General features: G+C 40.2%; 1 protein-coding gene across 9 annotated transcripts; it reads left to right on the top strand.

The window, feature by feature from the left end:
• Positions 1-5,506: 5,506 nt before the first annotated feature.
• On the top strand, positions 5,507-20,244 carry nfya (nuclear transcription factor Y subunit alpha). Of its 9 annotated transcripts, none has more exons than XM_012958063.3 (10): positions 5,507-5,636; positions 9,108-9,219; positions 9,424-9,504; positions 9,891-10,034; positions 10,211-10,342; positions 13,453-13,558; positions 13,973-14,139; positions 14,234-14,413; positions 15,895-15,996; positions 19,208-20,244. In XM_012958063.3, exons 2-10 carry the CDS (start codon positions 9,148-9,150, stop codon positions 19,223-19,225), a joined length of 1,002 nt encoding a protein of 333 aa, XP_012813517.1. In that variant the 5' UTR covers positions 5,507-5,636; positions 9,108-9,147; the 3' UTR covers positions 19,226-20,244. The 9 variants fall into 9 exon arrangements, with proteins under 9 accessions (XP_012813517.1, XP_031751657.1, XP_031751658.1 ...); XM_031895797.1 differs by having other exon boundaries at positions 9,424-9,507; XM_031895798.1 differs by having other exon boundaries at positions 5,510-5,636; positions 9,424-9,507; positions 14,234-14,407.
• Positions 20,245-21,453: the final 1,209 nt, after the last annotated feature.

Genomic DNA, 21,453 nt, shown 5'->3' with positions numbered 1-21,453 from the left:
TATGCACATTGGTAGAAATAATATAAATGCAAACTATCTACTGAATGGTAGTGTGTTGGGGGCATCCTTAATGGAGAAGGATCTAGGGGTTTTTGTAGATCACAAGTTGTCCAATTCCAGGCAGTGTCATTCTGTGGCTACTACAGCAAATAAAGTGCTGTCTTGTATAAAAAAGGGCATTGACTCAAGGGATGAGAACATAATTTTGCCCCTTTATAGGTCCCTGGTAAGGCCTCACCTTGAGTATGCAGTGCAGTTTTGGGCTCCAGTCCTTAAGAGGGATATTAATGAGCTGGAGAGAGTGCAGAGACGTGCAACTAAACTGGTAAAGGGGATGGAAGATTTAAGCTATGAGGTTAGACTGTCAAGGTTGGGGTTGTTTTCTCTGGAAAAGAGGCGCTTGCGAGGGGACATGATTACTCTGTACAAGTACATTAGAGGGGATTATAGGCAGTTGGGGGATGTTCTTTTTTCCCATAAAAACAATCAGCGCACCAGAGGTCACCCCTTTAGATTAGAGGAACAGAGCTTTCATTTGAAGCAGCGTAGGTGGTTTTTCACGGTGAGGGCAGTGAGGCTGTGGAATGCCCTTCCTAGTGATGTGGTAATGGCAGACTCTGTTAATGCCTTTAAGAGGGGCCTGGATGAGTTTTTGAACAAGCAGAATATCCAAGGCTATTGTGATACTAATATCTACAGTTAGTATTACTGGTTGTATATATATATATATATAGTTTATGTATGTGAGTGTATAGGTTGTGTGCTGGGTTTATTCGGATGGGTTGAACTTGATGGACAATGGTCTTTTTTCAACCCTATGTAACTATTTCCCACCCTTCTTCAGAATGTACTGCATTGTATGTAGTAAGATCTTAAATATTCTCTAAATAAAACAACTGTATATATTGCTTTATTTGCTGTATTTAAGATCCTCTGCTTGTAATGTTTTCAGTGTGATGAACTGGGTTTGTATTCCTTTCCTCCCTACTTTCTTAAGGCTAAAATACTGGGGGGTGCCAAATGTTTGGCTTCCCCAGTGATTGTCATCGCTTACCCGGCCAGTACTCCTGTTAGGAGAAAACTGCACTGGTCAGGGGTTAATGCAGGTGAGCGATCCTCTTTCTTCCTTCTCCTTTTGACGAGATCCCGGGACTCATGCATGGGCAGTTAAGTGAAAAGCTTTTTTTGTTGTGTTTTTCACTCCACTGTACATGCACAAAGACCGAAGAAGGAAGAGGATTGCTTCGTCACATACAACCCGGCCAGTGCACTAATAGTAACTTTCCTTCTAAAATGCATACTGCAAGTAGAATCTTCATTTCTACAGAGGACTGTCTCAATAAATTAGCATCATCACACTGACTACAAATAAGTAAAATATATGGAATTGAAAAATATATGTAAATAACTATTTGACGCTCCCTTAGTTGGAAAAAAAACATTTTGCTGAAACATGGCTGAATGAGTCACACGACTGTGCAGTAAATATAGAAGGCTGTACTTTGTTTTGGAGAGACGGGGAAATAAAAAAGGAGTGGTATGTCTGTTTTTTAAGCAGGATCTAAAGGCAACCTGAGGAGGTTTGGATATTTAACTTACAACAACCAGTTATGTGCTCAAAGTTTTATTACAGTGGTACATGGTAACACCGATAGCAGCAAAATTGGTTTCCTATCATTTTACCAAATTGCTTTATGGGATGTGGTGGGTCTGTCTAATTGTAAAAGGACTGTGGAGAGTGTATACAATGATAGATAACATTATGGCAATTTCTTTCAGGAAAAATAAGGTAATTAAAGGTTTAATAAATTCTGAGGTCAAGTGGAGCATAACTATTTTTATGCTACCAAACCAATCCTAGCTAAATGTTGGCACACTGTTACATTGGATTCTGATCTGGTAGAAGGCGGAATAAAATAATACAATAATGGAAAAGCTAAACTCAATGTTGTCAGACAGGCAAGCTCATTTGGACAAAATTTAGTTACCTTTGCTAAATTATAGGGGCATTACAAATAACGACTGAAGTGACTTTCGCTGGACATCTTCCCTGGTTATTTAGTTAGTGAACTAGTGGGAGTCTCTACATTGTTTACCAGGCAGTGGTGTATATGAGAGACAAGGAATATGAATAGGACAGGATATGAATAAAAAGATAAGAAATAAAATAACAAGAGGAAGGCAAACAATTCAAAAACAATAAAAAATACATAATGAAGACCAATTGCAAAACCTTTTAATGGCAGTACTTCAGAGCATAGATTGGGGGTGTTTTCTGCTAAAAACACAGAACAGAAATAGTTGTCAATTAAAATATTACATCATTACTGTTCCTAATTTACTCCCTTAATACACTACTACAGTAGGTCTTTCCAGCATTAGCAGAAAGGAGGTTCGATCTAAATATTCAGAAAGGGTTTTTTAACAGTGAGAGCTGTGAAGTTGCAGAATTCTCTGTCTCAGTTGTACTGGCAGATACTACAAGAAGGGAATAGATGGGGTTTTTTTTAGCAAGTGAGGGAATACAGGGTTACCGAAAATAGCTCTTAGTAGAAGTTGATCCAGGAACTGGTCCATTGCCATCTTGGAGTCAGGAAGTGTTTTTTTGTTTTGTTTTTTTTTGCCCTCCACTGGATCAACTAACAGTTAGTGAGGTTTCATATAGACATAAAAGGTTGAACTTTGTGTGTTTTTTCCTATCTTTCTATGTTAATAAATTGAGAACATATTGGTGTGTTAAAATCCTACAACAGAGAAACAAAGCTTCCAGAAAGGAAATTGAGTGCTTTTTCCTAATAATATTTTGGGCTCAGGAGTCACTTTGACTCAATCAACATTACAGAGCACATTATACCTTGGCATTGATTCTTCAATAATGTTGATTAACAAAATGCAGAGCACATCACACTGAGTGCAAATACAGGTCATAGTCTCCCCTTCTCCCCCCATGTTCCTGTTTTATGTCATCTCAATGCTTTTTTTTAAAGATGATTTTGTTGCTTTCTCTGTAACTGTTTTGTGGGCGCATATAATTAATTAGTGACTGGCCAGTCTAATTTAGAATTAATAAATAATACAAACTTTTAAAACATTGATAACTGCTTAGACCACTCATTTCAAAAACAAAATTCATGAAAAATTAATCCAAAAAAGAAATGCATAAATGGGACCAAGTTAGTTTTTGATGGGCCTGGAAGCAAAAGAAAATAGAAAGCGTTTGATAGTTAATTGGGACTTTCTTGAGTTAGCACTAAACACTATGGCATCAGTTGTAAGTTTAAAATAAGTTAATGGCAGTATATACAGAGCTTGGGATACTGGGATACTATCCCTCGCCTTTCACTATTAGAAATTAAAAACAACAGGGATATCTCCTGCTGCCTTTATTATATGGAATATCTGCTGGTAGCTATCCATTACAACACTTAAGACAGGACTGGCAGAATATAAGGCGGCAGGGTTTGCAGATGACTTATTGCTAGCAGTCTCAATTCAGCAATATTCTTGCCATGTATTAATTATAGACTTTTGGATTATATTCTAACAATAAAATTAACAAAGAAAAATCAGAGGCCTTACCACTATATATTATAAAGACAGTACACTTCTGAAAGCAAACTTCAAGTTTAAATGACAATTCAAACACACAACATATTTGCGAGTTAAAATATTGGCTAATCTAAAGGACCTATTTCAGTTGAACTATAAACCCCTCATAGAAGAGACAGCTAAGACTCTTAAATTAGGGGGCCCATTTATCAAAGTACGATTGCTTCCGAATTCATACCGTGTATTTTTTGCGACTTTTTTGTTAATTTGCGCAACTTTCTCGTACTTTGCGACAAAAAGCAGGACAATTTGTGTGACAAAATCATATTTGTTGTGCCGAGTACTAAAGTTTCAGATTCATTCAAGCTTTGGTATCATGACTTTCCTTTGGCCAGGTTGGAGCTGCAGAGTGCCATTGAGTCCTATGGGAGGCTTCCAAAATCATGCACAGGAGGATCAAAGTCAGAAAAATTTTCCCGCCGTTTACGATCGTTCGGATACAAAAATTTATAGACTTTTGGATCGCCAATACGATATTATCGTGACTAATATGTTTTTTTCATAAGCATTTTCGTGATATTTCCAATCATCAGAAATTATCGTATCTAATCCGAATTTTACCCATTTCGGAATTTGAACTCGTACTTTGATGAATCAACCCCTATGAGTAATAAAATCTTTAACTTGGTGACACCAGAAATTAACCTTTTTTTTTACATCCATTAACTTTGCATGCTATTAATAATTTTGCCTTAAATGTATTTGCCCAATGTTTGTATATTGCCTATCTGATCCCCCATGTTCCTCTAAGAGGGGGCTGCCATATTTGTGCAGCACAAGTCCGTTAGCATTAGAAGCTGTAACTGAACATGTAACATAAGAAAATAAAATGTAGTAGAATTTTTGGTATGGGTAAAAAAACATCCGATCCCCAGTATTTAAACACCTCAGTGGCAATTGTGTTCACCTATGGATATCAGCTAGCCTGTTATCCATCCCCACTAACCGCGATTAGAAACAATGTAGAGTACATAGTGGGAATACTAGACCCTGATTATAAGATGAACTTTGGACTCAGGAACTTGAAACTTAGGCACTTACTAATTTTCAAGAATGACCCAGTATCCCTAGCAATAACAAAATAAAGACTTGTGGTCCACTAGAGATCACCGGAGGAACCTAAAAGTACAACATGTGAATATACAATATATAGTACAATATGTGAATGCCTGACACCCTCAAAGATACTAAATGTAAAGATTTAGCATCCTTTGAATCCTGGAGAAATTCCCATTAGACATGGGCTATCCATTTTATACAAGAGTCTTTAGGCTTGTAAAAACCTACCTCACATGTATGTATATGGAAATCAAAATTAAAGTCAATTTTTTAAAACAAAGGGGAACTACTGCTCCAGCACGCGACTGCGCATGCACGCCAAAGCACACGCGTTAGGGGGCGGGGCGATGCGGCCGACCGGGTTAGGTTGGCCCCCCCCTGTCCGTAGTCTTTGTGAAAACCACAATTTTTTTGTGGGAACTTACCGAAAACCACAAAAAAATTTATATAATTTTAATGAACTTTTCGCAGACATTTTAAAACGTTCTAGAAGTTAGAAAACAATTGGAAAAAATACAAATTTATCTCTAAAATGTTTAGTAAACGGCCCCTAGGTTTATATACAAATTTTATATTGTGTTATAAAACAGCTTACGAACCACTAGTTTTTATTTTCTTTTAGCTGATTAAGAGGACTTAACACCTACATTAATTTCTTTTTGGTTAACAAGTTTTTTTTAGTTCTCCGGCACATGTCGGAACCCCGAGAAGAAAATATTGCACAAAAGAAAGATCTTTCTTTCTAACAGAAGAACGTTACGGAAAAACATCGAGAGCAGACCCACGCAAGTTCCCACTGTGTAAAACTGAGTTACGCCGACTAGTTCCTCCCACAAAGGTGCTGCGTAATGCGTCACAGCGCTTACGTGCAGTCGTGACGTTAGTCTCGCGTGAGGATACGTGGCGTTGTATTTTTTGTGAAACCAGGATCCTGCTACAAGCGTGCAGTTAACAGCTTTTCGAGAGGTGTAAGTAGCGATCCGGGACTACGGGCTGTTTTAGGAAAGGCTGTACTATTGTGCAATATGCACTTACTTGGGTGACCGGGCCCATTTTTGTCTGGGAACTGCAAATTTCGAAAGAGATGGCGGGAGCTTGGGTTCCTGCATATTCTTTTACCTAAACAGCTTTCCGTACTTCTTGTTTAGTCACTGAACTTTAAGTCCCGCCAAAGCCGATGGTAAAGATCTTTCCGAAGTCTGCAGCTCCCTGACAGCAGGGGGCCGGTATCTAAGTAAGAGCAGTAGTACAGCTTGCCCCTCTTACCCAAAACCCACCTGGCCCGGGAGGACTCCCCTGGCAGCTCTGGTTACTTTCTCCCTCTTTGAAGAACAATGACATTTTTAGATGTATAGATCTTGGAGATAAATTAGATTTTCAAATAGTTTTATGTCCCGTATAACCTATTTATGTTAATGGAGATTAGTCACAAAAGGTAGTGTCATCCCACTAATAAAGATAAAAAAAATCTTAACCAGACTATTTAATATGGACGCTTGCATCCTTTCTGATGTTTGCAAGCTTTTATGAGAATTGCTTATGAGAAGACAGAGTCCATATACCCCATTGTGCCCTGAAATTGACCACTGCTAATGCTGGCTGGTGTGCAGATGCAGGCTGGCCACAGTCCCCACAACCCTGCAATCTTTATTATTGGCTTGGTTGATTACTAGTACATTGGTTCAAACAAAAAACGGCCAGCGTCTGTATGCATAATGGTAGTATTGAGGAAATTTACAAATGTAAATCAGACTCCAGGCCTTAGGCCATAGGAAGTTTTCTTGCAGTCTATTGGTGATTGTTTGCAATGCATAATTATGGTGTAAACTTAATACTCAATAGCTCTACCTATTTCTGAAGATGCTTTGTTTAAATGGGGAATTTTATTTTGTACTTTTGGGAAGTTAAGTGATACTGACACCAACAAATTACTCTTCAAAATATTAATGTACATTAAAACTTACCCATAGGTCATGTTGATTGTTTTTCACTGATACGGCTGCTTTTGTAAGTAATTGTTACTGAAAATTCCTAAACTTGACTGTTGTGCCAAGCTGACTGTCCCTTCCCAACCTGTCAGTTATAGCTTTAATGCTAACGGGCTATTGCTGCACAAATATGGAAGCCCCCTCATAGAGGAGCATGGGGGATCAGATAGGTAATGTAAAAGAACTGCCCAATAATTATATGTAGCATATAAAGATGGTGTTATGATAGATGTGAAAAATGGTTTCATTTCTGGTGTAAGTATCACTTTAGAGATGGACCTCTAGGCAATTTCATTTTCTGTTTTTTTTTTTTTTTTTTTTTTTTTTAATTCCAGTCTGTTGAAATCCCTAATCAAAAAGCTTGTAACTTAAATGTTATTCATATTTTTCAATTGGAATGCTGTTATATGCGCACAGGTCAAATTTGTAAAGCCATGGACATATGAAGATGAAAGACATGTTGACAATCACCCATCAAGCGAGTGCTTGCAATTGCCATTTAAGTAAATTGGAGCATTTTCCTGCCCTCTAGGTCACTAGGTTACTAAATGCAATGGGGTAAAATCATTTGACCTTTAAGGGCTCTGGCACACGAGGAGATTTGTCGCCTGCATTTTATTCCCCCTGGCGCTTTGGCGACAAGTCGCCACGACAATACCCACGAAGAGATTTCATGCGAATTGAGCTCCAGGCGATCTGCTACCCATAGTACACTCAACAGTTAACCCCCCCTCTCATTTTTACTCAATTCGCTCAGAAAAGGGTCTGTGTGCGATTTGAAACAGCAGGCGATTTGAAGTAGCCTCGTATGTTTTGAGGCTGGCGATTTCCATTGATTTAGCATTGGCGTCTTGTCGCCAAATCGCTTTTTTAAAAATCGCCGGCGACAAATCTCCTCGTGTGCCAGAGCCCTAAAGGGCAATGTTTCTGTTGACATTAGTTTTTTGGTAAGTTGCGCACCCCTTGGTTTTATTAACTCTCTTTAGATTTGTAGTAAGACATTGGTTAATTTGATTTGTAGCAGCTTCTCCTGTTTTTGGTTGGTTGGGTTTTGTCAGTCTTCCACATTTTTGGCCTCAGATGCCAGTCTAATTGACAGCACAAGTATTTTCTATATTACATTGCTGCAAAGTCATACAGGTATTAATGCAGTAGGGTTATTAGCTAGGTTATGTTGTATTGATTTCATTGTTCACCTTTTTTTACCTGGAAAGACATAATACATTTTTAGGGTTCAAAAAAGGGACATTACATTAGTTCAGCCTGTACATTTTGGTATATTATATTTTTATTTAAATTTTTTTAACTTGTATTAAGCTGGCCATACACGCACCGATAATATCGTACGAAACCTCGTTTCGTACGATATTCGGTGCGTGTATGGCAAGTCGGCGAGTCGACCGATATCGCAGGAACCTGCTGATATCGGTCGACTCACCGATCGGACCAGTTAAAAGATTTTGATCGGGCGCCATAGAAGGCGCCTGACCAAAATATGCCCTCAGCGCTGAATCGACAGAAGGAGGTAGAAATCCTATTGTTTCTACCTCTTTATCTGCTGTTTCAGCCCTGAATGGTTTGTGGCTGATTGTAAGATCGCAAATCGCCACGTGTGTCGCCACCTTTAGTCTGTGACATTTTAGTTGTGACAATTTTCAGCTTTTTGATGGCTGTATGATAAAAATAAGACTCTAAATTGAAGCTAGTTTGTTTATCATATTTCAGCAGTCTTTAAAGTGTTTTATGGTCTTCTACACCGAGCAATTTATTGTACATGGTATTATCCAGTGTTATAGTATCTGTTCCTATGCAACTGATACTGTTGAAAATATACACCTATATAGACTTTTGCTTTAAATTACCACAATAAATAGGGACTTGTGTTGAACATGTATTCTGCCTATTATTTGATTAAAAAAAAAAAAAAATTCCGAAATTTTTTTAAGCACGCTGACAATCCTCTCCTAGTTGTGCCTGCACCCAAAAGCATTGAAGCCACCTGGGTGCAGGCATATGTAGTTTTTATCTGCAAACAAACGTGAGACTTGGCATTTGTTGGTAGATATCAGCTGCGTGTGCCTGTAAGACCTTGCCAGACGTGAGATAGGATACGGCTCGTTATATAGAATGCTTATTTGTGGACTGGTAATGTGTTGTATGAGCTTCTTCTACATTTGGCATAATCAGAAAGTCTTTTTTTTTTTTGTAACAGTTAGTTAGAAAGCTTGAAAAGAGCAAAAAACATATCTTTTTTTTTTTTTTTTTAAGCAAAATAATATCCAAAGATAATTTTTTCCAAATGCCCTATTTATTAAGCTCATGTTGCAAATGGCTATATACTGCCCCTTTTAGTAATCCTTGTCAGCTAATGAAGAGCAGTAATACGTCATCATCTACAAATCCAGCTTATACCTCATGTAACTATATTATCACACTTTTGTCTTTTAATAGGTGCCTTTAAACTGCATTGTGTAGTCTTTCTAAGGAGCAGATGGAGCAATTTACAAGCAGTAACGGCTCCCCAGAGCAAATAGTGGTTCAGGCTGGACAGATCCAGCAGCAGGTGAGCATTTCTATGAAATGATGTGTATTGTGTTAGGATTTCGTATTATTTAAAAGTATTTTTTATTTTGAAACTATAAAGCCGTTCAGTGCCTTGTTGCAGGAAGTTAGTGGGAATCACTGAATGTTCCAGTATGTGATCTTTGGAAAGACACATGCTGCTTTTTCATGGTCTGGCTGTTTCTTCTTGTTCCTCTCCCCTTAGCCGGGTGCGGTCACTGCTGTCCAGTTACAGACCGAGGCTCAGGTGGGAGCAGCCTCGGGGCAGCAAGTTCAGACCCTCCAGGTAGTTGTGTCTGTTAGCTGCATGAGTCACATTTATTGCACTCCATGCAGTATTTGTATGAATAATGCTTCTATCACATAGAGTGCATTTTGTATAATCTTTGTATCCAAGCACTTATCATGTTTGAACTTTTAATATGTTGTCTGTTTTATATACTTGCTTACTTATTCAAAGTACAGCATGAGCCCAATACCTTGAGTTACTCCTTTTACCTACTTTGCATGAGCCTGGCTTTTCTGTCATTGCCTATCACCCCTAACCCACCTTTTGCTAAGAGTTCTTGTATTTGTGGCTTTCTCTGTTTTTGTCTTTACTGAAAATTTCCAGCATAAAATATTTGTATAGTTAAATTAGATTTACAACAATTGTTATTTTTTTTTACATAGGTACAAGGTCAACCACTTATGGTGCAAGTCAGTGGGGGGCAACTGATCACCTCTACTGGACAGCCAATCATGGTACAAGCCATGGGTGGCCAAGGTCAGACTCTTATGCAGGTGCCGGTATCTGGATCCCAAGGACTGCAGCAGGCAAGTGCATTAGATATGTGAATAATATGAAATGCACATATTCTGTGCTTTATATTACAAACATTCGAGTATTCAGTTAGAATATCAACTAGATTTTATTAGGTACATAATACTGTGGTTATGTTCCTATTCTTAGTGGGACAAGCTATATCTTGCCGTTTAAACCTTTCTTACAGATACAGCTGGTCCAACCAGGGCAGATTCAGATTCAAGGAGGACAGGCTGTACAGGTTCAAGCCCAGCAAGGGCAGCCCCAGCAGATTATTATACAGCAACCACAGACAGCTGTAACTGCAGGACAAAGTCAGGTGAGTAGAAGTAACAAAGTATTCCTGTGTTATATATAGGTTGAGAGGTTAATTTGAAGAGATAACTGAAACAAGGGCAATTCTTTAAATGTAAAGGTATCCCTCTTGTCCTTCATTCTTTTCATTTTGAGAAGTAATCCCCTGTCTATATTTTATTACTCCCATAGTGCCCTCTAACTTATAAATAAAGAGTTTTGATGTTTGCTTAAAACATCGCTTCCGCAGTGAAATTAAACCCATCTTTCCTCATAGCTTAATTTTGCACTCTTTTATTATTCTTCCTGATGCGAAGGGAACCAAAACGGCAATGCTTATTAAGACGAGGAAAGTCAAATTGTGTGAGGGCTGCCAATTCATTAGGCTTCCCCCATTGAATTAAATTGCTAACATTTACCCTGGGCCGTTGCTTTGTCTGGTGAAACAAAATTCACCGGCCCAGCTTTATGCCTGTTTAAGCATCGTGCTGCTATCGAACCCCAATTTACCAAGTATCCCTTGCGATTCCGCTAGACTTGCATATGTGCATGTTATAAAGATTCCTGATATTATAGTGCACACGCGTAGTGTGGTGCAGGGGATCTGTGGGAAACTGAGGTAAGATGGCAGTTTGGCTATTGAAGTTATAACCCTGGACCACTGCATTTATTTCCAAAAAGGAGCCCTGACCAGGGGAAAAGAATTTAGTGATTTAATTCACAGGGGTTCCTAATCAATTAAGACCATCACCTGTTATTCGACTATAAGGTAATTTACCAAAAATGTATAAAGTGCCATAATGATGATTTTATCTCTATACTATACCCTCAGTTATAGGGAGTACTTTATTAATGCTAATAGATTGACACTGCCTAGACTTGTGTCTGTTATCAACAATAACTACAGAATTGTTCACAGTTTTGGAGACCCCAGCACATTTCTGAACTAGAGTTCATGGTATTTTCCAAAGTGCATAACTACATTATTTATCAATTCAAAATATCATTAGATCACAATATAACACTCTCTCCCTTTTCCTAAGGGCAAAGTCACGAGAAGTGTTGGCTCCGCTTCTCTCCACCTGTGTTTTGTAGGCAGGCAAAGAGAAGCAGATCCGCTCTCTCCACATTACTGTGTAGGTGCACTGACAGGTACAGCTTTGGCCTTAGTGCAGCTACACAGAATGGAGATCAAATGAAAATGCCTACCTCAAGGTTTTTGGGACGATCTCTGCCCTCAGCCAACAGTACATGTAGTTTTGCCCTAAAGTCCATTATGCAGGGAGGTTACACGTGCACTGGTAATCTAATTATCTTCCAAGGAACAATTATGAAGTAGTTTCAGCTTTAAAAAGCATTTTGTAAGTAAATCATTAGGCAAATAGTATGCGATAAGCCCTATTCATTTAACTCATGTTAAAGAAGGTGGTACACTGCCCCTTTGAAATGTAAAAATTTAAAACTATTCAGCCAATGAGAGACCCCGCTCCAGGCCAAATAATGAGAAGTTAAAGAGCCCGGCTGGGAGGCACAGACTGGGGGGGTTTCGGTCCAACAGTGCGTTATAGGGGCATGAGGGGCAGAGGCATTTAGTAGGCGGAGCAATCTGAGTGACACGTCTCCTTAGCCAATGACACGGCACCTGGGTACGGCTCACAGAGGAGTGGGCGTTCCCTCTGACTCACAGTGACAGCCAATAGAAATAAAGCATCAATTACCCAGAGTCCTTTGTTGTATTCTGGGATGTATTAACTGCCCGAATTTACTGGCCAATTGGAACTAATACAGGGGTCACCCCCCCCACTGTGACCAACCCTCCCCCCACTGTGACCAACCCCCCCCACTGTGACCAACCCCCCCCACTGTGACCAACCCCCCCCCCACTGTGACCAACCCCCCCCACTGTGACCAACCCCCCCCACTGTGACCAACCCTCCCCCCACTGTGACCAACCCCCCCCACTGTGACCAACCCCCCCCCCACTGTGACCAACCCCCCCCCCACTGTGACCAACCCCCCCCCACTGTGACCAACCCTCCCCCCACTGTGACCAACCCCCCCACTGTGACCAACCCCCCCCCCCACTGTGACCAACCCTCCCCCCACTGTGACCAACCCCCCCCACTGTGACCAACCCCCCCCCCACTGTGACCAACCCTCCCCCCACTGTGACCAACCCTCCCCCACTGTGACCAACCCCCCCCCCACTGTGACCAACCCCCCCCCCACTGTGACCAACCCTCCCCCCACTGTGACCAACCCTCCCCCCACTGTGACCAACCCCCCCCCCCACTGTGACCAACCCCCCCCCACTGTGACCAACCCTCCCCCCACTGTGACCAACCCCCCCCCCCACTGTGACCAACCCCCCCCACTGTGACCAACCCCCCCCCACTGTGACCCCTGATGTACCCCACTAACAGCATTGGTTGAAATAGAAAATTTTCCATTTATCACCACCTTTTGGAATCTGTCTTTCAGCTAGTTCTCTGTCCACATACAAATTGCGTGTTGAGGCTAATATTCCATTTTAATAATTAACATTGTGTGCAGTACTGTATGAAATGTTGATATGTCTTTCTTCAGCCTTATCTACTATATTACTTATCACTTACCTTTCTGTTGAGCTCCTCTTTTATTCACCTTTCAGTCTCTTACTGAAATCACTGCCTGGTTGCTTAGGGTAAGTTGGACCCTAGCAACCATATAGGTGCTAAAATAATAAAGAGAGGAGAGAGTGTAAAGAACAGCACTGGATATAATTATGTGTGTTAGAAAACAATTTTATCTGTTAGAATAAATTGAAAACATTTTTTGTCATAATCAGTGACCAGCTTATCTACCATTTGTTGCTGCCTTAGAAGATCTGATCTCCCTAACTGAAGCTTTTTAATTACACCAAAAACTTCAGCAACAACACATGTTGTTAGAATTCATTTAAAAAAAAAAAACAAAAAAAAACAAAGTAATGTATTTATTACTGCTTAGCTACTGCTAATGAGAGAAGTCAGTGTAAGCAAGATCTAAAAACATGTTTAATAAGTTACTGAATGCTAACAAAAAGGAACACATTGAAGTAAATGAAGTGTTTTATTATGTCATTGACTTGTTTATGGTTTCAATTAACATTTGCAGAACCAGCAGCAGATAGCTGTTCAGGGTCAGCAAGTTGCACAGACAGCTGAAGGTCAGACTATAGTTTACCAGCCTGTAAATGCAGACGGAACCATTCTTCAGCAAGGTAAGTAAATGTAACTTGTGTTTTATTTATTGTATTACTCTGATACTTAAACATTTTCTTATTCTGACATTTCCACACCCACCGATTGATCATTCTAATGCTTATAAAAAAATTCAGTTTAGCTTGTATAACTGCGATATAGTGATAAGCTTCCTTAGACACTGGCAGCACTTACTGAACTATAATATTAAACCTGCCATTTATTTAAAGCATGGGTGCGGTATTTTATCTTTACTTTGTTTAACTTTGGATAATCACCTTTCTCTTGGACAGCAGGTTCTCCCCACAATGGTCACAACTTATGAGTTATTATATTCAACATATTGGTTGTGAGCACTGGCGGCTTACCTAGGATTAATCCTCTATCCACCTCTCTGTCCCTGTGTTTTGTTTTACCTGATTTGTCCCCTTAAGTGACAGTCCCTGTTACAGGAATGATCACCATACCTGCTGCTAGCCTAGCTGGAGCTCAGATTGTGCAGGCTGGAGCCAACACCAATACCACCAACAGTGGCCAAGGAACTGTGACAGTTACTCTTCCTGTGACTGGCAACATGATGAACTCTGGAGGCATGGTGATGGTATGTATTAATACTGTATGCCTCTGGTTTGAATACATGATTTTTTTTCCCTTGCTTTTTTTTCCCTTTGCTTATTATTAATATCTTAATACAGATGGTACCTGGTGCTGGCACTGTACCCACTCTACAGAGGATACCACTGCCTGGTGCCGAGATGCTTGAGGAAGAGCCACTTTACGTGAATGCTAAGCAGTATCACCGAATCTTAAAGAGACGACAAGCACGAGCTAAATTGGAGGCAGAAGGGAAAATCCCAAAAGAGAGGAGAGTGAGTGTAAGGCTAAGAATAAGTATATGAACCAGAGATCTCTCCCAGTGACTTATAAAAGAGTGCTATGAGTTTGCTGAATATAAGTTTGTGAGCTATGAGAATGCTGTACAGCCTGGAGACTGCTGTTAGTTGATGTAGTGTTTAAAATGTTTAACTATGCAGGCACATTTGACTGCACTGTACCATGTTTCTGTACAAAGATGTGAGAATGGGACAAAAGTATTCCAAAGCCACTCCAACCTTTCATTAGATAGGGGGGAGATTGTTTTTTTTTTTTTTTTTTTTTTTTTTTTTTTTTTTTTAAAAGTGTGTAAATATTAGCCAAAACACTTTTTTTTTTTTTCCTTATACAGGCAGAGCACAATTCAACAAGTATTATTTGAAATGTATCCTCAAAGTAAAGTGTTGTTGTGTGGGGTGGCATTTAAGTAGGTGTTCCTGCTGCATTTATATGACTTTTATATAAAATAATTTGTTGCTGCATTATACAACATCCCAAATCATTTCAAACCACACCCCTGTGGCAGCGCGCTCGGCCAAAAATGGCGAGAAAGCACTAGGTGCTGCTGCAATAAATATCAGCATCTACAACACAGAGCAATGATATGAATTGATGTCTTGCTAAAGGTCCTCTGTGTAGGACTGAAACGTCGACTTACACCATTACATTTTTGCACGTAATTTAAGTCCCATAAGTGCTCTGTGTTTTACATGCAGGCAGATATGTATATATAGCACCCCCCTAGTGTTAATTATCGCTTGCCTGAGACCCAATGTTGGTGCATCTTTTATCAGAAAACTGCCCTGGCCAGGGTACTTCTGAAGGAGCACCACACTTTCATCTTTCTTGATTGTCTCACGACTTTGGAAAAACCTTTGTCGCTTATGTTTTCCACCGCCCATTTACATTATTGGCAGTGGGAAAGCATTTTGGGGAGATTGGTCGTCTGCGGGTGACTAGTCTTCCCGTGTGCCATTACCCTAAATTTGCAAATTTTACCCTATTATGATAGAACAGGGGCATTGGCAAAGGTGAGGGGCATAGCAGGTAACACTGCCCTGGAAGAGTACACTTTTCAAGGACAGGAGTGCTGGCCCGGGGTCCAAGTTTAGTGATTATATTAACTACGGCATCCGTAACACCCCCAATAAAGTAAAATTTTACATTTAAATGTAATTTTCTAAAAGTATCTGATTTGTGGTGTTAGAGGGCCTGCAGACACACACAAGATCTTAAATGAGCTGCAGATAAGATGCTTCTTTCTTACACCTCTCCACACAGAGCAGATACTGCTTAGAGTGCTTAATATGCTGAATGACTTTCCCACGTTGGAAGAAATCTGCCTGGTAAATTAAATCCTGGGCCTTTGGTATTGCAAAATGCTCTGGAAAATGCACTGCTGAAATGTAGTTACAATTTTTTTGATACCATAAATATACCTTTGTCCAGCTGCATTGTGTAATACAATCTTTTTCTTTCTCAGAAATATTTGCATGAGTCCAGGCATCGCCATGCTATGGCTAGAAAGAGAGGGGATGGTGGACGTTTTTTCTCCCCTAAAGAAAAAGAGAGTCATCATTTACAGGTAAAAGATACATGAAAAAACAATAATAATGATGGCTTACAGAAATGTAGAGGCTTATGAGGAATACTGGACTACCAACACAAACACGGCCTCCCCAAGTACAGTCTGGGATGCATCTAAGGTTGCTGTGAGGGGAACTCTAGCTCAGGCAATAGCACAGGCCCGTAACAACGCTAAAGGCCAAGTGAAACAAGCAGAGGAGGAGCTGACCCAAGCAGAGAGAGAACACATTCTCTCACCCTCAGACCTCTCCTATAATAAGTTACTCCAAGCCAGGAATGCTCTAGAGAGAGAAGAAACAACTCTCACCAAAAAAGCTATCCTATACCAGTCCCAACGAACCTTCGAAAAAGGAGACAAAAATGGCAAACTCCTGGTTTTTCTAGCCAAGGCCCAAACCTCTCCCTCTGCAGTAGCAAGAATCCAAACCTCAACAGGGAGATGGGTCACTGAGCTCTCTCTTATAGCACAAGAATTTGCAGTGTTTTACCAAAAACTGTACACCTCTACGGTAAACTATACCCCTACTCAACTCTCCCAATATTTAGATACTATCACAATACCGACACTATCCCCAGGCTCCCGGGCATTCCTAGACCACCCAATATCCACCAAAGAAATAGAACAGGCCATAGCAGACCTACCCCCCAATAAAACCCCAGGCCCAGATGGACTCCCCTCGGAGTGGTACAAAACCCTATCGAAACCAATGTCAATCCACATTTTGAAAACCCTACAGTATGCATATGATACAAAGATGTTCCCCCCCCCCCCCATCCCAACTAGAAGCTCAAATAGTGGTAATCCCTAAACAAGGGAAAGACCCATCTGACTGCTCTTCCTATCGCCCTATTTCCCTCTTGAACACTGACGCAAAAATACTAGCAAAAATCCTGGCTAATAGGCTCAAGAGGGTTATAGCTGACCTCATACACCCTGATCAATCAGGATTTATGCCAGGAAGGTCTACAGCCTTCAATATCAGACGTCTATACACCAATTTGCAACTGACACACGCAGAGAAAGGTTCCAGAATCATCGCCTCTCTAGACTCAGCCAAGGCCTTTTATTCGAATGGCCATACCTGTGGGAAACGCTGAGAAAGTTTGGCCTGGGTCCAAGATTCATCACATGGGTAAAACTTCTATACAACGCTCCAAAAGCGTGTGTCAGGGTAAATGGGATTACCTCGGCCTTGTTCCCCCTGACGAGGGGTACAAGACAAGGATGCCCCCTATCCCCCATTTTATTTGCCCTAGCAGTCGAGCCCTTGGCTATACGTATCAGGGACTCACGATCTATTAAAGGCCTCACCTATCAAACAATAACCGAAAAAGTCTCACTTTTCGCAGACGATCTCCTTATATATCTAGCTGACCCCGATGCATCCCTATCTGCCCTGCTGCAAACAGTCAACCAATTTGGGAACTTCTCAGGATTAAAAATAAACTGGGAAAAATCGGTCCTCTATTCCCTAGACAATCCTAGCCCTCCAGCCCTGGCAGTAGATACTCCTCTCAAATGGGTCTCCTCCTTCAAGTACCTGGGCATCACAATACACTCAGGTCTCGATTAATATATACCCCACAACTTAACCCCTGATATAACCTCTCTCACGAATGATATGGAGAATTGGGCCAAACTGCCACTAACTCTATGGGGGCGAGTCAACATCTTTAAGATGATCTATCTACCAAAGTTTTTATATATTTTCCATAATGCTCCAGTATATTTCACTGCCAAAGTATTTAAAAAAAATTAATAAAATACTTTTTCCCTTTTTGTGGGTCAACAAACAACCCCGTATTTCATAGGAGAAACTAACTGCCTCCTATGCAGATGGAGGGTTGGCGCTTCCAAATCTACAGTTGTACTACATGGTTTCGCAGATATATTATCTACATTGGTGCTTCCTCCCAGACCCCTATAACCCAAACATGACACTTCAGGCTCTCATTTTGGGCTCAATAGAAGGGATGAGTAACTTTCCCTACCGACATGCTAACGATTTCCCTTAAGTACCCACTACACTCTCTGTGCCGTTTAGGAATTGGATTGCAGCCCTGAAACTCCATAAAAGAAACCCACCATTGGTCTCAGCTAGGCTCCCAATTTGGGGCAACTCCTATCTCCCACATCTCAGAAACCTACAAGAATTTATATTCTGGCCAACTCAAAATCTCAAATACCTCCTGTGACCTGCTGGAAAATTCCACCTTTCTCACATATGAACAAATATCCTCAAAATGCCAGTCCCAAAAACCACAATTCTACAGATACTTACAACTCCGGCACGCCTTTAATGCCCAATTCACCACACTCAGTCCAGAAATAACCTCACTAGGCATAGAGCATATCCTCCATAAGCCTGAGGCTCCCAAATTAGTATCACACATTTACAGTATTCTCCTGTACCAGACCCAGACCATTCGAAACAGCAAGAACTAGATGGCTTGCTGACATTCCATTCTCCTGAGGTCTGGAGGAAGCAACAGACAACTATTTAATATCAACCAGGGATCGCCTGGTACAGTACAAAATTATGCATCAATTATATACCATACAGGCTATACAAAATGGGGAGGAAACCAGACCCCTCATGTCCTAGGTGCAATGCTTCACCAGCAGGGTTTTTCCACATGATATGGATCTGTCCTGATATTGCTAGATATTGGCACAAAATCCTAAAGGTGCTAGCTGACAACCTGGACTTTCCCCACATCACTTCCCCCTCCATATGCCTTTTTGGAATCCTAGAGGATACCATACCAAGCAGCTACTCCAGAAACCGGTACCAAACCCTCCTTTTTTATGCCAGGAAAAACATTGCCATGCACTGGATGGGAGCACAGACGCCATCCATAAAAACATGGAAGCAGCTGGTAAACCAAGCAATCCCACTAATCAAACTTACCTCAGAAGCGAGAGGAACACAGGCTAAATTTGACCTGACTTGGGCCTCGTGGATTGAGGCAGGACTGGACTAACCCTGCACTACATGTCTTACAACCAGAGTGATAAACATACCCTCCGTGTAATATGTCTTGCAGTTCTATATAACCAACCTAAACCGATGGCAAATGTATATGGCAAAATGTTTGGCACAACTGTCTGTCTGTTGTTAATATAAACTTACCTTTAAAAAAAATAATGATGCCTTAGCTATTTCTGTATTATGAAAACAATCTGACAGTGTTCTTTCTTATTTTAGGACGTGGAATTTCATTAGATGCAAGGTGGAGCTGATCTGAGAATATGTTGCATTTCCACTTCAGAAATATGTTGACACATATGGAGTATGGGGTGCATAGTATTTTTTATCCCAACATGATTCATCTCAGGGAAGAGAAGTTAACCAGATGATGCCATCAGTTTGATGTCACAAGGAATGCAACAAATGACAGTTAAATGATATCTTCCTGTTAATATTTGATCTATTTGCTCCCTGTGCACTGCTCTGATAATGAAATCTCATAACAAAATGGCTTAATTTGCAGACTGCATGCAGGTTTTGAATCCTTTACCACAAGGGGTTATCAACTGTGTAGCTGTCTGTTTCTTGGACAAGTCTTCCATCCAAGCTGTCGTTGCCATATGGGCTAATAAAGGAGTATTAAGGGAACTTCATTACTAGAGGTGCTTACTAAGAGAGCATGCTATGACAGTGAAACTTTAAAGGCTTTTATTCCAATAAGTATCAGACAGTGTATTGTATGTTGTAATTGAAACTTTTGATGTATTTAAAGAGTTATTTTTTTCCGCTTTAGAAGTAATCTAGTTCATGTTTGTATAGCTATACATTACCTCTGCTTCATTTTAGGGGGGATTTGACTAGGGCTGTTGACTACATTGCATTTTGATATTGCATTTTCAAGATTGGTAAATGTATTTTGAGGTAATAGTTTCTTTACTTCTGCAATTTCGTACATAAAAGATTATAAATGCCAGTAGGAATTTCCACATATCAAAGTCAGGTTTTGTTTTCTGCATTATGTTTTCCCCATTCTCTAGGTATTTATTAGACCTAGTTTGGCTAACCGCAGACAGTACGTTCGTGAACTTGCCTATGTCAGCTAAAGATCAGATAGTCTGCAGAATTAGGCCAGTGTAGTACTCAGAAATTTGTTACTTATGAAAATCTTTGTAAATATCCTTTTTTTACATTTTTTTCACAACATCATTTTTTCTGTTAGCTGTATTTGTAAGTACTGTGTACCTCACCCAGCTAATAAAACTTTCTAACTACAAGTTTGTTTTTATTTTCTGTGCTCCATGCTCATGAATGTTAAGCTGGCCATACATTGCATGGGGAGATCTGCTTATTTATTAGGGTTGACAGATCATATATTTGACTACTAGCCTGGTGAACAAAAAATTGTGATAAGATAGTTCAACCTATGGGGATGTGGAGGCCTCTTGTTAAAGGATTATTGGCTTAGGGTCAAAAATTGTCACACAAGTTTCTGTTCAAATCCAAATTTTACCATGTACTGGGGGCAGCATAGCTTATGTCCCATAAATTGGCCATAAAGCTGCTGTGTGGCTAAGTTGAAAGCCAATGTGGGCACTTAAACTTGAAGGCTTGAAAGAAAGTTAGGAAATGGCATTTGCTCTAGGAATAACTTAATTTGCAAGACAGATTCCGGACAAGGTCTCACCTTAAGTATACAATGCAGCTTTGGGGCAAGTCCCTAATTTAAGTTAGATTTAAGCACTTATAACAAATGCCTCTTCTATGCCATGTAGGCCCTGGGCTGGACTACTTCCTGACCACTCGTGATTGCTGCCCTGCTTAAGCCTATGGGGACTTTGAACTGAATCAGTCCTGACATTATTGCTGGAGTATCCCTGGATGATTTACTAATAGGTGCTAAGCAGCTGTTCAGTGCGGTTACTCACAGCAACTCAAACTATCTCTTTCTGACTAGTTGTTGAACTGATCAGACATCACTGTTGAGGTTCACCTGTTTTAATTAGTCAAATGGAAGAATGTCACTTCAGAGTTGTTCTGCTTAACAACTGGGCAAAATTCTCCCAGATGAGACCCTGGAACCATAAAGGGCATAATGTGATTCCAGTGGAATACCTTTGCTATTTGTCTCCATAGAAGCATCCAGGAAGCCATTTTGACCACTGATGTCAGTATTTGACATATGATATTAAGGAATCATGCCCCTTTAACAGTTATAATCAATGCTTAGTGATGTATTTTCTGTCACATAACTCACTGAAACTTGTATCTTATAATAATGTGCTTGCTTTTGTAAAATATGATGTTAATAAAAATCACCTCAGGGTTCCATGACCTGTATAAAAGTGCTCAGCTTTGAGATTCCCAATAACCTTATATTTTACAAAAGGGCTTACTTCACTATATAATACAAAAGCTCCATGAATATCCTGCAAGTTATTTTCTTATAAATGGGGCTTAGTGATGTAATTTCACATAACTCACTA

The sequence above is a fragment of the Xenopus tropicalis genome, chromosome 2 (genome assembly GCF_000004195.4).
Source record: "Xenopus tropicalis strain Nigerian chromosome 2, UCB_Xtro_10.0, whole genome shotgun sequence".
Classification (NCBI taxonomy): domain Eukaryota; kingdom Metazoa; phylum Chordata; class Amphibia; order Anura; family Pipidae; genus Xenopus; species Xenopus tropicalis.
Note: the sequence above shows the minus strand (reverse complement) of the source record. Positions and strands in the feature narration are given on the sequence as shown.